Below are 25,993 nucleotides of genomic sequence, written 5' to 3' on the forward strand. Positions count from 1 at the left end.
ATATGTAACTCAAAGAATGAGGAAAAATATCTTTCAGCAGGCTAACTAAACAGGCTAAGTCTTTGCAACTTAGTTGGTAGGKTTTTTTGTTGTTTTTATTTCTGCCTGTGTGGTGGTGGGTTTTTTTTGTTTTGTTTTAGATAAATGAAACTCTGGAAGGAGAAATCACATTTATGGCACAGACAGGTTCTTTTTCTGTTCCATTGAAATGTACAACCAAGAAATGCACTGTAAGTGATTTTGTTTAAATGTTTTAATCAAAGTCAGTGTAACAGTAGTAGTAATAAACATGAAATAACAGACATTATTGAAAATATTTAGCAAGAAGTATTTATATTTCTTTCCATGTCCCTTCTAGCTGCAGAGTCTCTTTCCATAAAACGATTCATTCATTAGCTTCCCAGATTAGATTTGTACAAAATGATGTTAATGGATACACTTAGTCATGAACTGTAACTTTAACTTCAAAGTGGAGTTAACTGAAGTAGTTCAGTTTAGAAACTGATGACAGAATGGGACATTGTGAATGGAGGGAATAAAAATATTTCCAATGATAGCTGGATATGAACTTTTTTTTTCCTCTGGAATTTTTGGAAATTCCATCCCATATCTTCAGGAGTTTATTCTTAATTTTAGTTGTCTATATAAAGAGGAAAAAAAAAATCACACAGTCTCTTTGTATCTTTCAAGGTATTTATAAAAGGCTTATTGTTTTTCTCCTTTTTTCAATAACTCAAAGCTTTTTGCGAATTCTAAACCAAATTTTAAGTGGAGAACATAGTTTTCTTACTTTAAAGAGATGAAATTACAGATGGCACTAACTTTGAAGTGTTTTAACACCCTGTGAACTAACTTGAAGAAAGTATTTGATCAAAACAGCTTTTTTTAAAGAATTTCTTCACAGCTAAAAGGAGCTGTGGCTGTAGAGGCCAAAAGAAATTGTAAATGAGAATATAAAATGCTAGATGTACAGCAGATAGAGGTCTAGATGCTTATGAAAATAATATGCAAGGTGACCTTCCCAATACAGGAATGAGACTGCCAAATGCAAAACTGGGAATATATTGGAAGCATAGCTAGTAATAAAATTTTAAAAATAATAATTTCAAAAGGCTTTGGACCTGTGAAAGTCTTCCTGAGCTTGTGATGTTAAGCTTCTATAAATTGAATAAATATGATTGCATGTAAAATTTCTTTACTGGACTGCACATTGAAGCTTGTATGCACAGGAAGATTGTGAAATGAATTAAGAATAAACTGTTATACAGAAGATAAAATAGTAACTGAAAGATAGTGCACTGTAATTAGTTTGTTAGCAATCTATCAAAGTATTTAAGCATGTGCTTAATTTTAAACACTTCTGGAAGCTTGACTGGCATCACATCAGTGTTCTGAACTTAAATCTGAGTAGGTATGTAAGCCTTTCTGAAGGATTTCAGTTAAAAGACCATGAAGATGAGAACACACAATGCAATAAAAGCCAACACACTAGATCTTTGATCAGAGTAGTTCTCATTACCTAGAAAATCCATACAATCATTGTGAGCAACTTTTCCACAGTGTCTCTTGTTCTTTATGCTCTAAAAGCAGGAAGAATTCAGCCATAAGCAGGATATTAGCAAGCAGCCAAGTTGTCTTTGTGTTCTTGATGCTTGAACTTGAATTGCAAGACTTTCATTATCTTAAACCCAGCTACAAAGTCGGTGAAAAATCCATATGAAGTAGCATATTAATGTTATACTGCTTTTAAACTATGGTGGCTCAAAGAACAGAATAGGATATGTTATGAACTGATCTGCAGTCACTATATGACATTAAATGCTGCTTGCTTGTTTATCATCCTGATGCTAGTAAGACCATCTTAGTGTAACACAAGAGCAGCAATGCTGAATTGATGTCTAAATCCAAAATAACTACTTGAAGTTTCTCAGGTTTACACAATGCTGCTACCATGATCAGAATTTGACATGTTTCCACAGTCATATAGTGGACTGACATAGAAGTGGCTCAGTTTAAGAAGACTTTGTTCAAATTAGTTCGCTTTTCCAGAAAGGTGGAGTCTCTGTAATTTATGTCATTATTTGATATCGTCTTTGAAGTGGTAATAAGAACTTTAAAGCCTTATTCTTTAAATGGTAGGTGCCCATTTAATTGGCATTACTGACTATCTAGGACAGTAGTAATTATGTTTTTTCTTTTTATAGCTGGCACTAGATAAAGAGCTCATTGACTTTGGCACTCATGTTGTGGGAGAGAGAATTTCACGGACTGTCACACTGACAAACTGTGGAGCTTTGGGAACAAGATTCAAAGTTCAGATGTCAGCAGGTGACCGTAGTATAAGCAGCACAATAGCAAAATCTTCTCCTGGAAGAATGGTAGGTTCAAAAGCATTTCTCTGAATTGATCAAGACATTCTGCTTTGTAAAGCATAATAGCTTTTGTTTTGTGCAATATTGCCAACCCAAGCACAAATAATGCATTAGACCCCAAATATCACAAGATAACTTAAATGGTGCTGAAAAAACCCTCAACAATTAACATTTTTGAAGCACTTCAGTCTATGCTGAAATACCACATTTCCTATTTTGTTGACATCTGTGAAAACTAGGGAAAAAAATTTTAGTTAAAAACAGAGATTCTGACACAATTATTTAAACTCCCAGTTCCTGGACTTCAGAAAAAAAGCCAGCTATTGCAAAACTAGCAATGAAGTGATGAGAGCTGGCAGTACTAACCTATGATTTTTCCTTTAAAAATTGAGCTGTTCATTTAAAATTCCTAGTGAAGGACAACAGTTACTGACAAACTATTATTAGAGGAGAAGGCTTCTTAGTCAAACTAAGAATTACGTTCAGGTCTGTTGACTGAAAACTGGCGTGGKGGGGGGAGATCTCTAAAATCAATACTAGAATGAATGTAAGTGATTGTGCCCTGTGGAATATCCTTGATGGGAATGAAGCATAGATCATTGAAGAAATTCACAAAAACTCAGAGACACTTGGTGTAGAGCTGACAATGTGTGGTGTCAGATCTGATATTGATCACTCCTACACTGTGCCAATTGCAGAAGTTGACAGAGAACCCAGGAATCCTAACAGCTCTCCTGCTCCAGTTGGTAGATACTTTTATAAGTGAAGAAAGTTTATGGAGAAAGCATGAATACAGTCTTCTTTGTATGTCAGCATTATGGGGTGGATTTATATTTTGAGAAGACTGAATGGCTGAAGTCTGAAGACATAACTGACTTCTTTTTCTAAAGAAGCTATGGGTTTTATTCTTGAAGGGTGAAAATCTTCAGATTAAAAAAAAGAGGGTGGGGGGAAATGTCTCAACTTTCTATCAAGTTGTGCTGTGTAACTACTGTGTTGATGAATACCATTATCATAAATGTTCCTTTTTCCTCAGGTGCTATGTAAAAAATACCCCACAGGTAGATTTCACAGGTGCTTGACTGAAGAGAATGTCACCACTAGATTGCAGGATATCTTTACAAAGTGTCTAAATGTCTTCATGGAGACAATGCAGATACTTCATCTTTTTTCATCAGTGCAGTCTTTTCTTTCTTCTTTTTTTTTTCTTTTTTTGAAGTATGAGTGGCTCAGATTTTCAAAATTCCCTACTAGGTAATCTAATCCATATGTAAGCTTTAAGAAAAAGTTTGACTTCCCTTTTGAAAGACTACATTAAATAGCACATACAGCAAAACTGAACTGACTATTCATCATGGATTTCAACTCTCATGCTATCATGACACTAAAGCATGGCTCAACTAAGGAAGATGAGTGTATACAAACGATACCACCTGTATCCACATTTTTCTCTCTCTATTTTTTGTTATAGCTAATTACTCTTCTGTTCCAATCCTTTCTACAATTCATTGCAAACCCAGGAAGGCTTAAAACTGGCATGAACTGGGCTCTGTCCTGTTCAGTCTTCTGAACATGGTTGCTGTTTAATTCAGACAGCATATTTTTTTTAACCTGTGTCCCAAATCATTGGCAGCTCATGAACTACATCTGTAGGTGTGTAATAAACAGAAACCTACTTTTAGCAGGCTTAAATTTGCTATAGAGGGGTCTATGTTTCCACTGGAGAAATGTTCTGTTAATTGTAAAATATTTAGCACCATATTCTATTACTCCTCCTATATTAGTTGCCTGTTTTGAGCAACCAGCAAAAATTACATCAKCTCATTGATAAAGCTCTAGAAGAGTGTGTATTTTTCTTGAGAAGTATGATACATATCTCTATTTGCAACATGAAACAATTGCACAAAAACAAAGTCTGCTTTTCTTTGAAAACTGGTTGATGAAATTAGAGCTGGATGCAAGCTAGATGATAGATAACATTGAAATTTTTTTCATGTATGTTTTGTAATAGATTAGTCGGCAATTCAGTGACTCTGTCCCTGAAGAGAAAGTCAGTAATAGTCCTGTGAAATCTGTGTTTGAGAAAAAGGATCAAACTTGTCATGACCATAGTGAAGAAATGACTCACTGTGTAACTCAGGTGGAGAAGCAGACAGAGACAAGCCTGAGCGGTAGCTCTACAGGTGAGATGATGATTTAAAAAAAAACTGACAGTGTGGATTCCCAGGCTAAGAATTGTCTGTGTATAGTTTCCTGATGAACTGTGGAATTCAGCTGGCAAAGTTACTCAGTTAATCGTTCTAGTAGTAATGTTACATTTACTTGTATGCTACCTCAACTCTAAATCACCTACGCAGCTCACAAAAATGACTAAAAGTAATGTGCCAGCACCCTTGTATCAAAATCAGTGGAGAATCTCTCTCCTCATTCGCAGTCAACAATTTGGCCTCAGAAGAATCCAAAAGCTAACCAGAGTGTAGAAACTGAAATTGTTATCATTCTTGTTTCGACAACTGAACACCCACCTCACAGAAGAGAGAACCATGTGACAAGTTTATTTTTATAATCTGTGATTTTTAAGAACAAAGAAATAGGAAGATGAATCTCCTCAGACACTTTTTTTCCCCCCCATTTCATGTTTCCTGTGTGCTTAATAAAAACCGGTCTTATAGGAGAAAAGAATATACATATCTAGGAAGTGAAGTTTCTTCTTCTGCTATTGGAATGATCAATATAAAGTCCCATGAAAAGGTGGATTTTTTTTTTCTTCTCTGTATTATGAAATAGAGTGATTCCATAAATCACCTTAGCTTTCTCTGCAGCATACATATCTTTAAAGTTATTTTCAGACCTTAAAAATATCTTAGATTTCCTTTCCATCTGTAGGTTTCCTTTGCTTTAACACATTAAATATCTCATGACATTTTGATCTTTTTCCTTGGTTAACGTGAAGCATGTGGTCACTAGTTGATTACTGCCATAAAGTCCAGAGTTAGCCACATCTCTTTGGTGGTATATTAGTTTAAGGCATTTTTGAGTCCCAGGGAAAGTTGATTTAATTAAAAGGTATTTATTTTTGCAATTGTTTTTAAAATGAAGCGAAGAATGGTACAATATGCAACAGCACTTCCACTTGCTTTGCAGGTCCTCCTGACTGCATTGTTTTGTCCTGTTGAAATCCTTCTTAAAGCCCAGTTTAAGCTTGCAGCTGAATCTGTAATGCCTGACATAACAATCTCCTGCAGGTACTTTATCCTACTGAAAACTTAATATTCATAGCCTGCAGTGGGAGGCTCAGGTGTCTGAGAGACGACTTCTCGACTGGAACAAATTTGTATGTCCAAACAGAAATTTCCTTCTAGACCTTTCCTTCCCCTATGCTGGGATACATGATTTGATTTGTGGTATTGACCAAAATCAATGTGCTTGTACTGGTTGAAATTTTTGTTAGTGTATAGATGCATACATTCAGCTTTTTTCTTTTTTTTTTCTTTTCTTCCCAGAAGAGCTTAGTCAAGATGCATTAAACTCCAAATCAGATCTAGAAGCAGACAATGCAAAGAACTTAGTGGAACCTTCTCCTGAAGAAACATCAACTGAAATTATGCTGGGCAAGGTAATGAATAGCCTGAGATGCATACAAGATTTTCAGTGTTCTAAGACTATATCAAGCAAATTGCTTTGGTAATAAATGTTGAGTATGCAATCAATGCCAAGCCCAGTGGACTTCAGTGTATCACATTTAATTCTTAAAATGAAATCGCCTTATGCATTTGCCCTTTCTTTTGACCTAGAAAGAATATTTGGTCCAAAGAGACTCTGTATACATTTAAATTTCCCATAATTTTAAACTTTTTCTTTTTTGGTCAGAATATATTTTTCTGCTGTGTCATTTCATGATTATAGGAAGCCTGGTGACACAACAAAAGCAGGGACAGGAAGAATGTCTGAGAAAGGGGAGACTTGAGCCATATTAAAGAATCTGGGTATGAAAATCCAGATGCTAGCTCTTACAAGCTTTCGTGGCTTCTGCTCATCTGTACAGAAGGCAGGAAAACTTGTGCTTAATTCAGTAGAGCAAATCTTTGGATGGTAGCWCAAGACAGCTTTTCCGTGCATTAGTTATATTTTCACCAATATGATGGAAACTCTTCAGTAAACCACATAATCTAGTCATACAGAGTTTTACAGCAGAATGAAACTCATCTTGCAAGATTCTGACCACCCCTGGTTGTGTTTGTATAGTATGAATATATACTGTTCTATTTCAATACAAGTTATAGCCAACTACAGTAATAAGCCAGGTTTTCATGAAATTTGTTACTTCTTTTTTTTAGGTTACTGAAGGTGAAATTGGACCCTTCAACTCAGTAAAACTTCAGATTATATTTATCCCAGCTGTCCCTGGGGATGTACAGGCAGAGTTTGTGATTATGTTTGACGACTCACCCTGCAAACCAGTTGAGTGTTTTTGTGTAAGACTTGACTCAAAACACGGTAGAAAAAATAGTTTGAAATCCTCCTGCTTATGCTTCTGACAAGAACTACAAGAGCTCAGAAAGCTGGATTAGAACTAGGAAAGCAGGTAGATGAAAAGTATATGTTTATGGACATTCTAAGAAATAACAACGAGGTAGCACAGTATTACGTAACCTGATGGCAGGTCTCGGTAATTTTGTAAACCATGGCCCTTATCTTTGTAATGTACTTTCTAAAAGCCCTATCCTGGTACTCCCATTTTATCAAACATCATATTAGAAAACTAATTTCCTGGAAACAAATAAAAAAGTATTTTCCTTTATTACCAACCCACACAGTTTATTTTCTTTCTGATATATCAGCATTGGAATTATTCAGCATGTAATACTGAAACTGATGTGTGAAAGCTGGAACAGATGACAACTCTAGTTACCCTTGCAGCATTTTTTAATTCCACATTTTACTGGAAGTCAAATCTTGCCTGGGAACAGTTCACAGAACCTTGCCAAAAAACTTAAAACTTCCAAGATGCTCAGTAGGCTAGTCTTGGCTCTCCCCAAGATCTACAGATGGAATACACTATAGAAAGAGCTGCAAATGCATACTGCGGATTCCTGTGGGTAGCCTTTCAGCCTGGTAGGGAAGGACTGTTTTCTCCATGTCTGAGCTATTTCATCACTGAAATCTCATTTAAGGTCAATATAGGGCATAGTGCACTCTCCTGCCACGGTTGTATTTCTTTACTGGATAAACAAGTAGCAGTGTCCTTGAGTCTCTGAATTGTGACACATTCACTTAACTAGATGCACTTTAGATGTCATGCTGTCCAAGATGTTGAAAAGAAATATTCCTTCATGTTTTCTGTCAAAGAATCCAAACCCAAGTATAATTCATATATTTGTGCTGGAGCACAGGAATATCTATGACTTATTTTATAAATGTCTTCCCTACCTTTGTCTGATTAAAGTACCCTTAACACAAACAATATTTTACTCAACTGTAGTTCATAGTGGAAACTCTTGCTCTGCCTAGATCGGTAAGAATTTCAGAGACTAATAAAAACAAGTACGCTCTTGATTTGTATATTAACAGCTGTGCTTTAGTGCCATTGGAGTTTCTATTGATGTGCCAGTTTGGGTGCCCAATCCAAATGTCGACTTAAAGATCTGTATGTATGACCGACTTTATCAGGATTGCATTGTCATTCAAAGCAGGTGAGCTACCCATTCATTATCAGTCTTATTCTATAGCTTAATAATGAGATCTTAAGTCACTAGGTGATGTGGTGAAGTCCAATTGTGGTGGAACCATTTGTTAAAAAATTTCCCATAGGAGGCTGAAGAACAGGGATTTTCTTCTTTGGCATTTCAGGAGGGCTGCAAGCCCTCTGAATTCTTCACTGTAGAAATTGGWCTTGGATATTCTGCTATCCTAAATCCCTGGGACCAGCAGTAGCTATGAATTATGTGGGTTTACAACATGCCTTTCCATTTCTACAAGATTCCCTATGCTGTGCCTGTTCTGTCATGCAACTGTTAAGGCCCTAGGGAATAACAATCCCACTGGGTTTCATCAGTGCAGAATTCAAACACTAAATATTAGGTAGGTAAATGTGCCTAAAGTTATTATTTAAGTGCACTTCAGGGTACAACTGATTGAGCCAGGAAATCTCATGAAAGAATATTTTTGTAATTTCTCATAGTTATATTTAATTAAAGCCCATGAGAGATTTATGATCTGGAAGCCAGCTTCATGCCAAATTTTTCTTACAAGATTCTAGGGCTATCATATTAAGGTCAAACGTTTGTTGAACTTAAAGTACTGTTAGGTGCTGGATGGCATTACTGAGCCTAACCTGGCTAGTATGTTCAAAGCTGAAAGGGTCAATTGCATTTCCCCTTCCCCTTATCCACTGTGAACTCCAGAGTTTGTAGGTAGAGCTAGACATTTAATTAATTGCAAGTCTTTACACCAGCATGTTGTGTGTTTTTGATAATAGGATAGGATATCCTAATAGGATAGGATATTTTTGATAATAGAAAACCTCAATTCATCTCATTAGTATGTATATTGGTACTTTTTTGTTGCTTTTACTCTCTCAAAGGAGTCTCTTAAAGGAGTCTTTTGACTACTTTGTTCAATAACTTCATCAAAACTTTCCACTGAAAAATCACTGCTGCTGAAGGATGGTGAGAGGAACCAGCAGAATATCCTGATGAGACATTACTAAAAAGTTACTTGAAAGTACTGTTGTATTAGAAACATGTAAAGTGTATTTGGTCGCTGATGTGGGGAAAGATGACTTCCCCTTCCTCCCCCCCCCCCCCCCCCCCATCTTTAGCAAGTATAGTAAGAGTTTTAAAGGAAAAAAGCCTTACTATTGAGACTGTAGGAGTTCGAGGTTCTTGGCGCACTTGGCATTGTTTATAAACCAATTCATGTTCAGCACTATTAAGTAGTGTTCTGTCTGGGGATATCTGGGAACTTTTTCTGATGTGCTTTGCCTTTTGCCTTGTGGACTCACCAGTAATCGGGAATACTGGAATGGAAATTCAATCACCAGTCTTTCCAGACTAGGGATAAGAGGCTGGTTAAATCACTTCAATCTTTTTGCATTTACTGTAAAATTGGAAGGATGCAACTTTTCCTAATCCATATAGATGTTGCAGTGGAGTGATGGATACTATGCAAGTACACAGATAGTGAACAAATAGCAATTTAAAGAAAAAGTCTGTGTAGGTACTTCCATAATCCACACCAGTAACATCTGAAGACTGGTTCTGTTTGCACTGTAATGTGAAAATTGTTTTAATTCGTTGGCTCCCAGAGACTTCTTGCTATTAGAAAGTGGTTATCTGAACAAACTTTGTTAATTGTCTTGTGGGTGCTTGGTGTCTTCTCTCTGTCTAATGTGTAACTATCAGCTAGATGCTTAGCATTCCTATTTTAACAACAATTTCCCTATCTTAGATTCTATTTAAATATATGCTGTTAGGATTAGGATGAGGTTTTTAGGGGGTATGTGAGGGTTTTCTGTTTTGTTTTTTGCTTTTTACTATTTCTGTTAAAAGTCATCCATTCTAACATCTTACCAGAATCACAGGCTGCAGAAATTCTTTGCAGTTGGAAAGGAATGACTAGAGCTGTTATCTGAGAAATTCAGCTTACAAATGTGACAAGCACAAGTTATGTAAGAGATTTCACTAGGCCTATATAACTCAGGGAAAAAATTAGAAGTATAGAAACAAAATAACTCTCCTAACGAAACCTTAGGATTTCTTGGTATTCCAGAGATAGAAGCTGTCATATAGCTTAGGCCAAAACTTCTTAAGCATGGGAAAAATCATCCTTCTGAACTTCTGGCAACTTTTGCTATATTAAGGGCACTTAATCTGTAGCAGTAATATGCCAGTTTACCTTGGCAAATCTGATCTCCTGTTCTGACTCGTTAGGAAGAATTATCTTTGTTCTGTAATCATCAGGGATGAAATTCCAAGCATCACGTGTGCAAGAGTATCATGCCTCAGCTTTTTATCCTGCCAACATGGATACATTTAATCTCTCAGCTGAATGTGGAATGCCTGAGAGCCTTCTTTCTCTAGTAGCTGTTAAAATTACTCTGTAGCTTGTATCAGAAACAAGATTCTTCCTTGTACATGTCAAACCACTTGTCAAACAGAATGGGTTAAAACTGGTGAAAATGCCTGTATCTTCCTATTAATTGGGAATAATCTCTCAGGAAGGTAGTGGCTGGACTGTCAAGTAGCTGTACTTTCATTGCAGTGGTGAAAGACTGAGGAAAGGTAGTCTTGCTAAGGTCTATGGTCTGGAACTATGCACAGACTAAGGATCCAGAGCCAAGGACAATTATCAAGCTAGCAATGAAGTGTCCAAACTGCTGTCAACATACGAACCAAGACAATAGTTTGTTATAACAGCTACACGCGCAAATTGTACATCAGCTAAAGAGCTGTTATATTGAAGTCTGTAAACTTTTGTTCATAGCAACCACGCACTTAAGGAGACCAAAGCTATGGTTACCTGTAACCCAGTTGARAAGGCTCTTGTCTAACAATTCCTGAAATGTCTTAGCTAGTGAGAATTAAGGTTCGAATCCAGTAGTTCTGAAATCTTATTAGCATAACTTCTAAAATACAGATTAATTAAATGTTAATTAGATATTTAAAAAATTGTGCTTTAAAATTCCGGATTGTTCTTACAAATGTCTCCTCCCATCCTTAACTAGTTATAGAAAGAAACACATAAAACTTTTAGAGATGATCCTCTAGATTTTGGGGGCAAAATCTGACCCAGCACTTGTGAGGGATGTTCTGTTAGAATAGCTTTTTGTTTGCTACAAGYATACACAAACTGCCAACAGCAACAGAGCAGAAAGAACTTCTGTTCTTAATGCTGCTGTAATTTTTATCATCATAGTCTATAATGTAAGTAGGAGATCAAGTTTTCTGTAGTTAGATATCTCAGGCACTTAGTGTCCCAGCAAGCTCTGCAGAATGGCAAGTTGTTAGTTAACACTATCTTTTTTTCTTTCTGGTGACTTAGAATATGGTAATCACGAAGCATAAATATGGAACGTAGAGGGTGAAAGTGTCTCACCAGAATCCTGTCCAAAATAAATGACTTTGAAACGTAATTTCTTTGGCAGGTTTTAATCTGCACTGATTTAATGAAGCACTATGTAGTTCTTAGTCCGTCAATGGTCAGAAATCATTCCAGGCTCCTGATACCTTATGCTATAGTTGTTGACTGAGAGCAGGCCATCTGGACTGACAGCTTGTTAACCAGTCAGAGAGAGGGAAAATGACAAACTGAAATATTTGTAAATTGCTTGGCAATTATTTTGCACATAGACATTAAATTCTAAAGCAGGATATGGTTTGTGACTATCACCATATTATAGTATGGCCAGAATTCAGTAAACAGTGAGATGTTTCCTTAGCTTCCAGTACACCATTCATAGGGCAAATTGATCACAAGTTGTCTAACAGAGGAACTGGCACATCAGCTCAGCCCCACTATGGCTTCTAGGCCTGTAGAATCTCTGTTGTGGAAGAGAAGTTGCAAGAGATTTATGAATTGACATCTTTTTAAAAAGAGGTCACCATAATTTTGAGAAGAAAAACAAACAAAAAAAAGCTCTCGTTACATTTGCTGGCATAAGAAACTCCCCCTAGCACAGCTGAAATGGGGTATTTTTCCTACCTATACAGGCTTAATTGTCTGTCGTTGAAGATTTTGAGATTATTATGATAAGAATGTGGATGAGCAGAATTCACAAACTGGCTACATTTTGATGTTCTATTTAGGTGTATTATGGCCTTCAGGTTCATTCTTTTGATTCTTCTGGCTCCATACTGGAACATTCAGTGCTTGTTAGCAGCTTACGCAGCATCTAGATATCTTTGGCTCCACTTAGGGGTGGCTGGTCTTAACTTCTCCACTTCTAGCAAAAGGATAACAGGTTTTCATTTGCTACATCCCACCTACCACTGATCACTACAAAATGTAGACCCAGCATTACAGGAGGACTATTCCTTTTCCATCTTGAATAGGTTCTGTGCTGTAGCTAGGACCAATTAGGTGTCTTAAAAACATTGCATGAATCATTCCTGTTGATTCAAATAGAGGGAATATATGTTAGGAACAAATAATTAGCTGGTATTTCACAATAATTTGATTTTGACTTTCCACTGACCTGATTTATCACTATGCACTTTGATAATTATGTTCCCGTCAGCTGTATACATTGCTTGAAATACAGCTGGGTTTGCTCACAGTACTTCCAAAATCTTGCTTTCTATACTTAGCTTAAAAGAGAATAAAACTSTGTGATTTTGCCATAACAGTTTTACATGCCCTTCATTTTCAAAGGAGGCTGAGAATAGTTGCAATCCTAATGTAGAGGAGCGATGCAAGAGGGGGAAGGAAAACAAACTCCCAGAGCAAATGTAGTTGCTGATCTGGCAACATGCGTAGCCCCTAAGCCACTTAAGCATGTCTGATCTGTTTGCAGAGCAAAAGCTGCGCTGCGTTTGAAGTTCGAAGTATGCAAAGAATTGAGTAAGCATATGGAGCTTCTTCCAAAAACAGGTTACATTCAAGCTCAGTCATCCTTCAATGTGCAGCTGAAGTTTCTGCCCAGGTAACCTAACAATATTAATCATTTTTGGTATTTAAGACAATATCTGTAAGAGGCTGTCAGCATAAAATCTGAGCAAGTCAAAGGTTTTTTTTTTCCTTCACACTTACTGACTGGAGTAGGCTGGACTCCACACTGCTGGTGTCAGTGTAGTCCCAGTCTCCCTCCTGTCTCCCTTGTAAAAGATGCCAGATGCTCAAGGAGGAAATTAACTTGGATCACATTCCTGTGAGGAAATGCTTTTCCTGTGGTGACAGCAGCAGTGTGAAAATCTTAACAGTTGCATTCCTGGTAGTTTGCTTCCGTTTCTGTGGGGAACCTATTCTTATACAAAAGAGAGGTTAGTTAGGCAGGTGGCTGCTTCACAGATCACTGATGAAATCACTTTTGGACAAGTACTCCTGTGCTTGCTAAGTAAGGTAAGAACAGTTGGACTTCTTGTTTGTATCCCTCCTACCCGTGTACCATTTTCTCTAAAATATGAATGTATTGATTTTATATTTCATGTGTCATTTTACATAACAATGTCTTCTAAGATGCTAAAAGCCCTATCCTAGCAAGTTTCTCTATTCCACTTCATAATGCATCTATGTATGCAAGCATAACAACTCACCTATAGAAATTAACAAGTCCAATTTTTTTCAATTTAAATGCAAGATTCTTATTGACCATTGTTAATTATCCTAACCTTATCATTGTTATTTTAAATAATTTAATGAGACATTTCCTTTGAAATATAAACTGAATGATTAGATCTCAATACTGATATACAGCCAAATACTTCAGTGGCTCCAGTTATTTCAAATTAAAACCAGATTTCATATGGACAAAAACCAAAGTATTAGGTGCAGTGATTGCTGGTGCACACCTGCTGCTTTTTTCGTAGAGGTTATCTAGCTCCTTCCACATAAGTATGTTTGGATTTTTCACTAATATGCTCAACATCTCTGGAAATCAGACCTTTATATTCTAAAATGAGTCTAAGCACTGACATCAATGTTATCACCAGGTTAATATTCAAAGAAAATACAAGTATTTACAAATTTTCCAACATTTCAAATCCTATCAGATTACAACAGTAACTGTTATGATATTTTTCAGTTCCTAAAGTTCAATGCTCTAAAACACGTTTACACTTATTGAGTAGATAGAAGCATAGCTTAGATTTAGAACATTTAATCTCTGTTTGAAAAATGAGAAAGCTTCAGAAAGGAGAATTGATGACATTAAGATATTTCTGACACACAAAAATAAGTATCTAGCTGTTTTAGCATATAGATCAATTTTAGAAGGGGAGTGTGTGTGTATGAGAAAACAACAAAAAGAAAGATGAGCTTGGTAACAAGCCTGATGTAATGCACTGAGCTAGTGACACGTTTCTGGAAATTGACTTAGTACTGCAAGCTCATTTTTCTCAGGAGAAAGAATTGCTGCATTAAAAACAAAACAAAATAAAAAAGAAACCCTTACTGAGCCAGGCTAAGTGAAAAGATTGGTAGCTTGGGAAGCTTTCCCAAGTATTTTGTGCACATTGAAATGCTTGGTCAGATGATGCTATGCTTTTAACTATATGACTGCTTCAAGCAAAGGCATAGTTTCTGCATATTTGAAAGCAAGTTCTCCATTTTTCTGACTTTTAGAATTCCCAGATATTGTGTCCTTTAGTTTTTCTGAATTTGGAACTAGTCTTGCAGATGCTGGTAGCCTAAATCGGATTTGTCTCTTATGCTTGTCATGTTAATTGTCTTGTTAATGACACTTTCAGAGAACTATAGGAAGGATTTCACTATCTTTTTCCCAAGGCATAACAGCTAACTTAGAGCCCATGGCTTTGTATGTATAGTTATGATTATTTTTTCTCTGGATTATTCTGCAATACGCAAACAACTTCTGCTATTGTAATGTCCAGTCACAAAGTGAAAACCGACACTTCATTCCTTCCTTATATTTAATTCAGTTGCTGTCTTTAAGTAAGTTTGCAATCCATTTGAAGATCACAGATCTTCTAAAGCCACATTTCAGATTTGTGAAACAAAAGCCAATAAGATTACAGATCACCGTGATTATGAGTGAGTATAATTTATTCATTAACTGTTCTTTAAAAATACACTACAAAATTACATGCAATTACAAAATTGGTAGCAAGAATAGTATTGCTGTGGAGACCTAAGAACAGGAAACAATTCACTCTGATGCTGTAAGGCACTATAAATAGACCAGTGGAGCTAAAAATGCTAGAGCTTTTGTATTGTCTTGGCTTGAAGCTCTGAAATTGAGCTTAGGATAGCAAGATGCTTCAGCAACAGAAAACCCACATATTCCTTATAAATGACTAATCTGGTATGTAATCAGACGCTATTGGTCTCCAAGTTTGTTTCCCTTACACAGCTTGCCTTTATTTACGTCTTTCTGGTATCTTGTGATCCAACTGGTAATGTCTCAAATGGGTTGGTAATTAATTGTCATCAGTGTCAAAAGGTTGCCAAGGTAGGTTTGGTTATTAGCTGTGGTTGCAGCAAAGATGCAGAAGGCTTACATTCTGATTATAAAGGAAGCTTTAACTTTTTCAGAATTTTAAGGAGTGTTCGGATGGCATTGGATGGGGTGTTTGGTAAGAGCATAAACGAGCACAGCCCCCAGTAAATAACTCTCTTAAACTCCTGTGTGTCCGCAAACCTGTCTTTAAAAATTCCAGCGTTAATATACAAGGTCAATTATTCTAACTACATGGCTAGATATCCTTGTAATCAGTGCATACCTGCTCAGAGCAGATTGTCTGGAGGTATGCTATTCTCCAGGAAATCCATGACAAGTCCACAATATTTCTAATATGACTGCACTTTCTTGGACAGAAGGCAGATCTTCATAGGTCACTGATTTTTTTGATTGGCGTTTTCATGTAGCGTTTTGCCTAATACTTGCCTATGTAGGGCATACAAGATTTTAATTAGACTTCATTTCAGTGAAGCATTGGATTTGGTGCTTAACCACAAGTATGCAAATACCCTTATTTGAGCACAAATATTGTGTTAGAGTATGAGCCTTGAAGAATAAAACTTTTGGATCTTACTTAATAGAATTGTTTTGTTTTTTTTTTATTTGGTCCAGGAATGCATCCATCAAAACTTTATTATTCCCATTTGCTAGAAAATAGTCAAGATACTTTTATGAAACTGAGTGTATTTTTCAATTTTAGGCATTCTCTTCCTGAAGATGCAGGGAGCTATTTTGATGAGGAGACAAGAGTTCTGGAAGTTCCAATGACAATACTGATTGCAGATAAGGTTAGTGATTTTATTATGCTGGTTATCAGACTGACAATAGATGTAAATCTATTATTTTAGTTGAATATTCACTTAATGATATCAAATCCTAGCGTAGTCCTTTACTAGTTGAAGTCCTATGACAATAGTAAAAGGTGCTTAAAGTGATAATATGGAATAGGTAGTTCCTTTAAAATGTAAAGCTTAGAAAATTAAATCCTGTCTACTTACTGCTCATTTATTTCCTAGAGATTTCTTTCATACCAGTGAGTTCTAAGATACCACAGCACAGTCTTTTTATTCTGATCTGTATTGTATTGTAGAAGTAGCATATTCTTAAGGCATACATTTCCTGGAGATGCAGGTTTGATTCTGTTCTAGCATATGGAATTTAAGATGATAAATACAGATTTTTTTGGCAATTTTGTTTACAAAAGAGGCATTTCTTACTGTGAGTCTGAAGTTCAAAATAGATATGTTACATTACTGTCAAGGAATAGGGTAGAAATATCTTTTTTTGTAGTTCTTTTTGAATGTCATTTCAGTTAAATCTTCTGCTTACAATACTACACATACAGTTTTTACCAGCGCTCTTGCATTTGTTTCAGACTAAACCTGTTAATTTTACTGTCCATGCAATTGTTACTACTTCTGATTTGGAAATTAGTCCAGCAGAAATAAATTTTGGATACTGCACAATCTATGAAGCTGTGCAAACAAATGTCACACTAACAAACAAATCCATCTTGCCACAAGAGTTTGGATTTGTGGGACTTCCAGAGGTATGTGGTTATCCCTCCTACACATCTTCTATTAAAATGTATGTAATTGTTGTGAAATTGCCTTTCAGTGTAAGTGTAAATAAATCTTGAGAAGGTTCTTGCAAACCTGTGGAAATACTCCTACCAGCAGCACTGAGGAGACGTGCAGATTTGTTCTGTTACTGATTTGTGTAAATTCCATTTTATGGTAGTATAAGCATTTTCCAAGCAGTTTATCTTATGACAGCAGTACACATCTCCAAGGAGATTTTACTCTTCTCCCCTACCTAACATTAATAGGTTAACTTTATCCTATTAGAATGCTTATTTTTTCTACCAGGAGATCTAATAACAGAATACTTGATGCATTTTTCTTTCAGACTCATAGGCTGCATATATGCTACTAAATAAAACAGGCCAAGGGACATTGCTCTGGCATTGAGGCTGATGKATATGGCATAGTTTTTGTTCAAATGCATAAACTCTTTTTGCTCTCAAAGCAGGGGCCATGTCCAAACTGCCTATTGAGAAACATCTCCTGAACTGTGCCTAGGTATTCCCATGTAGGCTAAAGTAATCATGGGAAACGCCAGTTTCTAGAGGGCTAGGATTTTTTTTAGTTTATTTTTCTTCAAAAAATCAGCTGTTCAAGCTTGATACAATACCATGATGATCACATAAACTGGTTAGCGTGTTGGAATCTGAGGTAGAAGGAACCTGACATTTAATTAGGCATTCTCCCTTCCTCTGCTGCTTTAAGGACTAAACCCAAGGAGTTAGCTGACAGAAATTGGAATCTTCAGCTTTCAGAGTTTTATTTCACAGGATGTGCTTCATGATTAGCTTAAACTGTGCTTGAAAGACATTATTGAATCTCTATCAGCTCATATAGACACAAGACAATGTACATTTCTAGGTACTAAGCTGGTACTTGTCACCATGGTATCTGCACATCACACAACCATCAGCTTTTCAAATTTTTAGGGGAACAGTTGAGATCTTTATCATATTTCATTCAGTTTTTTATGAAGAGTAAACAAACATCATTGAGAAAGGTGATTACCATAGATGGTAAGAAGTCAAGGGATAAGACTGTACAAAAGTCTGAGTTATTAAATTTAAATTTCTGCCTGTCAAGTTATTCTGGAATTAGAATCTTGCAAATCAGCCAGACACTAATCACTAACTCAGACAAAAGCTCCTAATGAAGAAGTTTCTGCTTTCCTGACATTTATGCATTTAATAATATTTTTCTTATCTTGCCATTTTTAAGTTTGTTGAAATTCAGCCCAATGATGGACTTGGAATTCTTCTTCCCCTTGAAAGCCTGACGTTGGACATAATCTTTAAAGCCAACAAGGCAAAAGAATACAACTTTGAACTTACCTGCAAGTCAGAAATTAATAGGTATGTTAAGAAACCGGTTGAGTAATAGGTAATGTGGAAGTCTAAATCACAGTGGATTTCCACAGTTAAGATAAGCCAGTCCAGTAATGAAATCCACTGTGTACTTTGAAAAAGTGACATTATCTGTAGGATATAACTGTGAGGCAGGCAGGAATTCTCTAGTTCACAAGAGTTGCTCAATTCCTGGTTGCTTCATTCTTCATTTCCATGTCTGTCTTTACTGAGATGAATTTTGCGTTTTACTTTCTTTTCCTGTCCCATTTGGAGTTTATGCATGTTACAGATCCAAGCTGTGAGTTTGCCTCAAGTTTTCTTAACCTGCAATGTTCTGTTTACTTTCTCAGCAGAATTATCGAAAGGTTTTTTTTGTTTGTTTGTTTCCTAAAAATGGTTCATTCATTAATGACTAGCAGTGCTACTAAAATTATGATGGCAAAAACTCTGTGATTTAATTGGATGTATTTCCAGAAGTTCACAGAGGAAGAATTCAAATAGGGAATCTTTAGCCAATTGTGCATTAAAAATAGATAGTATTATTGTTCATCTTAAGCCTGCAATGGGAATTTTGCCTAGAGAAATTCTGCTTGAATAGGGACTATAGGATTGGTTCCCTAGTTTCTGGGCTGGTTAAGAGCCTATTTTATGCTGAGACAATTTATGATGTGTTTATTTTTAGACAATTCAAGCTGTCATGCAAAGCAGTTGGAGTCCACCCACCTCTTGAATTGTCTCATTCCTTAGTTCAGTTTGCTGCAACAGCTTTAAATGGTGTATCTACAGCAACACTAAATGTAATAAATTCCCATGTAAGTGTGAACCACTTTACTCATGCTGTCCCAAGAATTGGCAATGGGGAAATTGCCCATGTTGGACCCACTTCCTTTGAATTCCATGTGCCAGAAGACTGTCCTGTGACAATTACGCCTTCTGTTGGGACTGTGTTGCCTGGGAAGGTAAATTCACTTTCAGATGTCAAACTTTCTAACAAATATTTTGATCATCTACATCCCTACAAATGCTGTAGCTTGTAAATGAAGCAAAACATATATTGTATTAAGCATAGCTGGAATATTTTGTATTGTTTGAAATAATGTTTTAAATTGGAATCAAGGGGTTAACCATCAAATCTGGCTAATGCTTTATGGGAGTCGTCACCCTTAATGTTCTTTCCCAGTGTTATCATTGATTTATTTGAAGAACCTTTAAACAACAAAAGTAGTGGTAATGGAAAGGCACTTTAACACAGTGTGCTTCTAAAAAGCTGCAAGTGACCTTATTCTTAGATTCGTCTCATTCACTTGGAAAAACAAAATTGTGTTTATCAAAGTTTGCTGTCAAATATATGTTCCTAATGAGCTTTTTAGGTATAACACATGTATGAGGGCTGAATTCTGCCCTTCATTCTTGTCTATGCTCTCACACTCCCAGAAAAGCTTGATTCAAGTGTCCTTCAGACCAACATTGTCAGATCAGCTAATCAGAGAAGAGGCAATTCGGCTTGGCAGAGCAGCTGTGACAAGGGCAGAAATACAAGTAAGAAATGCTAAGAACTAGCACGTGCTGTTGGTCTGTCAATTCCAGTGATTTGTTTTTCCGGGTGGTATTTTTATCCCAAAATTATTTGCATATTAATTAAGTGCAAACTCATGAGCTATGACCCGTGTATACAGGACAAAGTATGACTGCACTATTGCACTGAATGTGTAGTCTATTCACTGAACAATAATTTAATTTTGTAAGACTTTCAAAAGCCTTCCTAGAGCACTTTTTGAAAATGGGAATTGCAGCTAACTGGTATAAGTACTCTAAAAAATGTTATCCCACTTCTTACAGATTGATGGCGTATATGGAATTTATATGTAATCCTATGGTTCAGTTAATTTACATCAGCATCTATGGTCCTCTTTCCTTATAAGAGAAATAGATAAAATTCTAATGAAATATACAGTGTTTTAATCATCTGCTGCAGTAGGGAAACTGTTTTTTTAAGATGGAGAAAAACATTTCCATTTTAATTTAATTTTACCTTTTTAAAACTGTAACAACTACTGTGTCTACTGCTTGTTACCCTAATCCTATTGCTGTTATCTTGCTTTGTTCACTGCATCATCACATTGTCTCTTAGGTTAATAATTTTAGTAGGAACTGGTTATACAAATTCCTCAGCACTAGAAATCTCACAGTGTATAATTTCTGAGGAGTGTCCATGTATATTTACAGACAAAGAAGAAAGATGAGAAGAGAGAGACGAAGAAACTAAGCATTTCCTCTATCAGACAGCAGTCTTCCAGACAGCTTGCAAGAGAAAGAGGCAGTAAATACCTGACTTCTGTATATAGTTCTGAGCAACCAAAATCCGAAGAGAAAAAACCTAAGTAAGTCAGTAAAAGCATCCTCTACTATATAGGCAACAAATAGCCTTTTTAAGTGGTTTAATAGATCTACTAAACCCTACAGGTGGACAAGAAATCAAGCTATAGTGAAGAAATACCTTTAGTCATATTGCAAATGCTTTTAATACTGCATTTATGCCACCCAATGGTAACCTCTCAAGTAAGGCAAAGGACCCCTTTATATGCTTCAGGGCAATTGAGGACTTCAGAGAATGTATCAGAAAATATGAGTCCATCATATTAGCTGGAAATGTAACAATGGTGTAAAATAAACCTTTTAAATGGTCATTTTACAATATGCATAGCTCACTGAGAATTAATATTAATGGCACATGTTATCTAGCAATTTGGATTCTTAGATGCAAAATCTGATACTTGAGGTCCCTGGTTTAGCATATAATTCAACTTTTAGAACCATATTTTTGCTGAATTTGAGGAACTTGGAAGAAGTGTTCGAAAGTAAATACATGTTTAAACACCAGGCATTTGGCTGCACTGGGTACTAGTTATTTTTGACTAAAATCTCATATTCATTGCAACCCATTAATTATAATTTTAAAGTACTCCTAGTACAAGTCATAAAAATAAAATCCATATTTGAAAACTTAAATTATTTTAAAATATTGCTAGCAATACTGTGTTATAGAAATGCAATCTGTGATGTGCGTATATGCATCACTGAAATGATGTGGAAGTACTAGATGCTGGAATACTTAGGTATTCAAAGTAAGGGAATCATACTGAGCACTTTCTCATCTTTAGTATGACATCAAGTATCTGAATTTGTAATTTTTATTCTTTTTGGCCAGAAAAACAAATCACATATTCAGTGGAACAGATTCATTATCGTGCATCAAGAGTTACATAGTTTTACTGTTAAGTTTCATTTTGAAAGTATGAATAAGAAAGAGTAAACACAAAGAGCTCAGCAGATATCTATTTGATTTTTTTGTTCTGTCCCTTACTAAGATGAATCTTACTCCTGGATTTTCTAGTTCTGAAGCTTATAAGGCAGCCCAGGCTTTCCTGATCAGGAATTTCAGAGGGAGGTTTGAAAAATACATCATACCCTGCTTTGTTGCAAGTGGAGATACTGATGGAAAGAAAAGCTCTGAAGATCTAAGCTGCAGGTATTCTACAAGCAAATAGCTTGAAACAAGATATTTATATTTCATGATAGGTCAGAAATTTCAGAGGAAAGTGGTAGGCATGTTGTTTATTCATTTGGAGGAAAATTTTGTTTTCTGATCTTAATTGTTTATGGTAGAAACTCATGCTTACACCYCACTAATTTGATATTAATTTGTTAGATTCTTATCTAAGCATCTTAGAGAATAACTGTATGAATAATTTAATAACCAGATGTAGTTCTGTTTAGGCATACACAGGAGTAGGAGCAGCCACCAAAAAGTATACATTTGTTCTGTTACACCAGTTTAATGATACCCTGTCACGTGAACAGAATAAGAACAGATTTCTGACACTAGTTTTTTTTGTGTGATCTAAGAGCAAACACCTCTTTACTATCTCCCCAGCCCTTATAATACCTTGTATCTGGAGCTGCACTGTCCAGCTGTAGCACCATCTGTTGTGGTCACTTCAGATAATGGGAAAAACACAGTCAATTTTGGTGATGTCGCAATAGGTATGAAATTTGAATTCAAGTTTTGTTTTTTTTTCTGTCTGTCTTTAATTTCTTCTGAGCATAGTTTTGTTATTTTCTTTTACATTGTTTAGTTGATTTTCACAAGTCAATATAGAAATTAGCCCTGTAATAGGCACTCAGATGGAAAATTAGGAGCCTATCTGACCAGCTGAGGCATGTAAAAGCCTGCTTGATCCTGAAACATGGAATCAGAAGCCCTRCTAGTGACTGTCCAAATTTGACCAAACACTTTGGTGAGCTTTGACTATGTATTAGCCATATAAATGGAATAAAAGTTTAACACAGGTAGAAGCAGAAGTAAAAAGGAGTAACGATAACTTGGAGTGAGCATCAACAGTTTTTGAAATGTTGTTTTCATTCCTGTTAGGCCATAGAAGAATTAAGCAAATTACAATACAAAATATCTCCCCAGAGCAGCTGGAAGTATCCTTGTTTGGAACATGTAAGTTAATCTGCTGTTCAATTGCTGTTTAATTTGATGCTGTACCAATAGGAATTGTTTGCTGCTAGAGCAGGGAGGAGATAGAATATTTCAGACTTAATATACGTCTTTCAGAGTAAGACAGGAGGTGATGTGAAGAATATATTGGACAAGCCTAGATGACCCACTGGAAAGCTAATTCTATTCCACTCTTTTGACTGCAAATACTCTGCATAGAACCAAATTTGAGGAGCACTTAGCACTTTCTAAGCAGTAAAAGCTACTGAAAACAAAGCCAGCTTCAATACAATATGGCATACATATGAAACAGAACCAACAACTCAATTTGTGCACAATACTCTGAATTTCTGAATATCTCATAAGAAGAGGCTACTACCTTGGCTTTCACCTTGCCTGGTTTAAGTTGTGTGGGATAGTATGGGAAAATGTCATTATCTCAGATCTTAAGGTGTTAATGACCCATTCCGGACAAAAGCTGGAAATGGAGTTCCATGGAGAGCTTATTAACTGGAAAAGAATCTTTTGGCTACTTGAATTGTGTGCAAAAAACTTAGGTTAATTTTTCTTTTCTCTGAGTTAGTTACTGATCTCTGGAAAAGCTTGTAAGTGGTTGGGTAACACCCATCTTTGATTTGAACAATACTTAGAATCTGTTCTTATATCTTTTCCTCCAATTATTGTTTATAAACTTGTTTTTCCTTGAGTTGCACTATTTTAGCTAGGATTCTCAATTCTGAATCCCAGTGGTCCCTTCTTGTTGGTCAGACCAATTGGAATGCTTCAGCCAGGGGAAAATAAAACTCTTATCATCTCTTTTTGTCCAAATGAGAATAAATGGGTGAGTAAAAGAAATACAATGGTAAGGGGAAAAAGAAGGAAGACGAAGATATAAGGGGCTGTGTAATATATACACACACACACACACACACACCCTGACTCAGATGTGTCTACCTAATAATAAGCAAAAATTTGTTGCCTGTACATAGCCCCTCCGAACATTTGGCTCTTTGTCCATGAACTGAATACAGAAGTTTTGTAGTAATGGTCCATTCTAGCCTGTGTGTTCCTTCAGCAAATGGGCTGACTAATGGAGACATCCTTCTTGGCAGTTTTTTGAAACACTGGACATCTGGACTGTAAAAACTAATCTAACCCTAAGCATCATTGGTTGTGGGGTGATGCCATCAATTGTCTGCTCTGTGGAAGAAGTACTCAATATGGGATACGTCATAGCCAAAGAGAAAGTGACTTCCACATTCAAGGTAAATCCTGATCTCTCTGTGAACTCTGTGCTGAACTGGAAAGCCTACCAGCCATTTTTGGAAGTAGGAAGAGGACTTCTGTAGTTTCCACCCTGGTGGAATGTAAGGCTGAGTAGCTTTAGACAAAAGAACATACTTTAAAAGTGCATCTGGCAGAGTGATTTGAGGCTGAAACAGTTTAAGGTTGAAGGTAACAAAGCTCTGTTAGGAGGATCTCTTCAGCTGGTTTTGCATTGCCTGCAGGATTCTGCCTGTATAAAAGAGATGCAGTACCACCTATAAAAGAAAAAGAAATGCACCTGTGTGATCTTTTCCTTAGCTCTAGCCATAATGTAGAGGGATGCAAAGCCAGAAATGGCTTCATCAGCAGTAATATCAGAAATATTTGCTCTCTTTCTTTATTCTCTCCGTTACTGCTATCCCAATTGAAGCTGCTTTTTGTGTCTCCACAAAGGGCAAGAGTAAAATAGGTGAAATGCAAACTGGTCCTACAAAGAGCACATGAGGGTCTATCATGGTACAGTCTGGGGAACAGTTTAACTGATTCATTCATTCATTCATTCATTCATTCCTATACTGCAAATTCACACAGTCTCAGAAACGGGTCAAAATCTAGGCATAACTTTTTCCTCTTGTCCAAGCAATATGCAATGATCAAAATGCATTGCCTGCTGCAAGACTCTGAGGAAGCTGGTCCCTATTGTTATAGGGAGGGGGCAGGGATGGGCATGACACATGGATGGCAATAACCCACACATGCTTTGTATAGCTTCTGGGTACAAAATAGTGCAGTAATGCAGAAAAATAAATTCAGCCAGTCTACAGAATGTGGATCCTACAGGCTTGAGAACCATTTTTCCTAATGGAAATATTCTTCTATAAATTAATGTCATCAGATACAGAACACTTCCACACTGAACCTGAGATACTCCATACAACTGGATTCACTTTCTTCAACAAGGGATAAAGATCAGCAGAGACTTCCCTCCTTCATGACATCATCTTTGCAAAGAACAGATTTTGTTGGTAAACTTCTGTGGGTTTGGGTTTTTGGGGTTTTTTTTTTTAAAGACTCATAAAGTACCTAATAGCAGCAATCCTGTTAAATCAGCTACCAAAACCTGGGTCATCACATGGCTATAATTAAAGACATAATTTTGTTTCCCCAATAGGAGCTGTACTAATTCTATCAATATGGGTAGCTGTAAGTTTACACAGCCTAAGCAAATATCCTCAAGTAAGGAATTACTAATATTTGAATCTATTTGCCATTCCAACAAAAATAAATGAGTTTAATGTATATGAAGTTAAACAGAGCCATCCTCCTTATCATTGTTTCTGTTCACCAGGAACACAGAACTATAATGGTTTAAGCGTGTTCAGTGTCTATCCAATAGAAGGAGAAATTGTTGCTGGGAAGAGCCAGGATTTTATTGTCACTTTCGGTCCTGATCATGAAAGTCTATACTATTCTGACCGTCTGAAGGTTGTGCTCTTTGGCAAGGTGAGACAATCCAGATATCTGGACTATGAAATCAAAGTCTGATGCATGACTCTGTGCTGATGGATCTTAGTAGGAATTTCAAATAATTATATCTAGTGGACAAGTTTTGTAGGGAAATGTATTGTCTTTATTAGATTCATTGATACAGGTAGGAGATGGCAGGTTTGGGGCCACTGGCTTTCTTCAGGTTTTAAATATTCAGTTATTCATTTATGAATTTATTAATTTGTAATATAATGACTTGAGATTCAGTCCCATCTTCTACCCTGCTGTCCCCACTGTGT

The 25,993-nt window shown here is 36.3% G+C and overlaps 1 protein-coding gene across 1 annotated transcript in view; it reads left to right on the top strand.

The window, feature by feature from the left end:
* The window catches only part of CFAP74 (cilia and flagella associated protein 74), a 50,427-nt gene that overhangs the window by 20,332 nt on the left and 4,102 nt on the right, over positions 1-25,993 (top strand). The window contains 20 exon segments of the mRNA XM_026085445.1: positions 141-230; positions 2,205-2,378; positions 4,384-4,543; positions 5,876-5,988; positions 6,710-6,832; positions 7,944-8,065; positions 12,886-13,014; positions 16,208-16,295; positions 16,883-17,056; positions 18,309-18,442; positions 19,119-19,395; positions 19,871-19,975; positions 20,663-20,817; positions 21,831-21,965; positions 22,371-22,480; positions 22,869-22,924; positions 23,662-23,781; positions 24,053-24,205; positions 25,102-25,231; positions 25,555-25,709. Coding sequence (XP_025941230.1) covers positions 141-230; positions 2,205-2,378; positions 4,384-4,543; positions 5,876-5,988; positions 6,710-6,832; positions 7,944-8,065; positions 12,886-13,014; positions 16,208-16,295; positions 16,883-17,056; positions 18,309-18,442; positions 19,119-19,395; positions 19,871-19,975; positions 20,663-20,817; positions 21,831-21,965; positions 22,371-22,480; positions 22,869-22,924; positions 23,662-23,781; positions 24,053-24,205; positions 25,102-25,231; positions 25,555-25,709 — 2,703 coding nt within the window.

The sequence above is a fragment of the Apteryx rowi genome, unplaced genomic scaffold (genome assembly GCF_003343035.1).
Source record: "Apteryx rowi isolate R43461 unplaced genomic scaffold, aptRow1 scaffold_67, whole genome shotgun sequence".
Classification (NCBI taxonomy): Eukaryota; Metazoa; Chordata; class Aves; order Apterygiformes; family Apterygidae; genus Apteryx; species Apteryx rowi.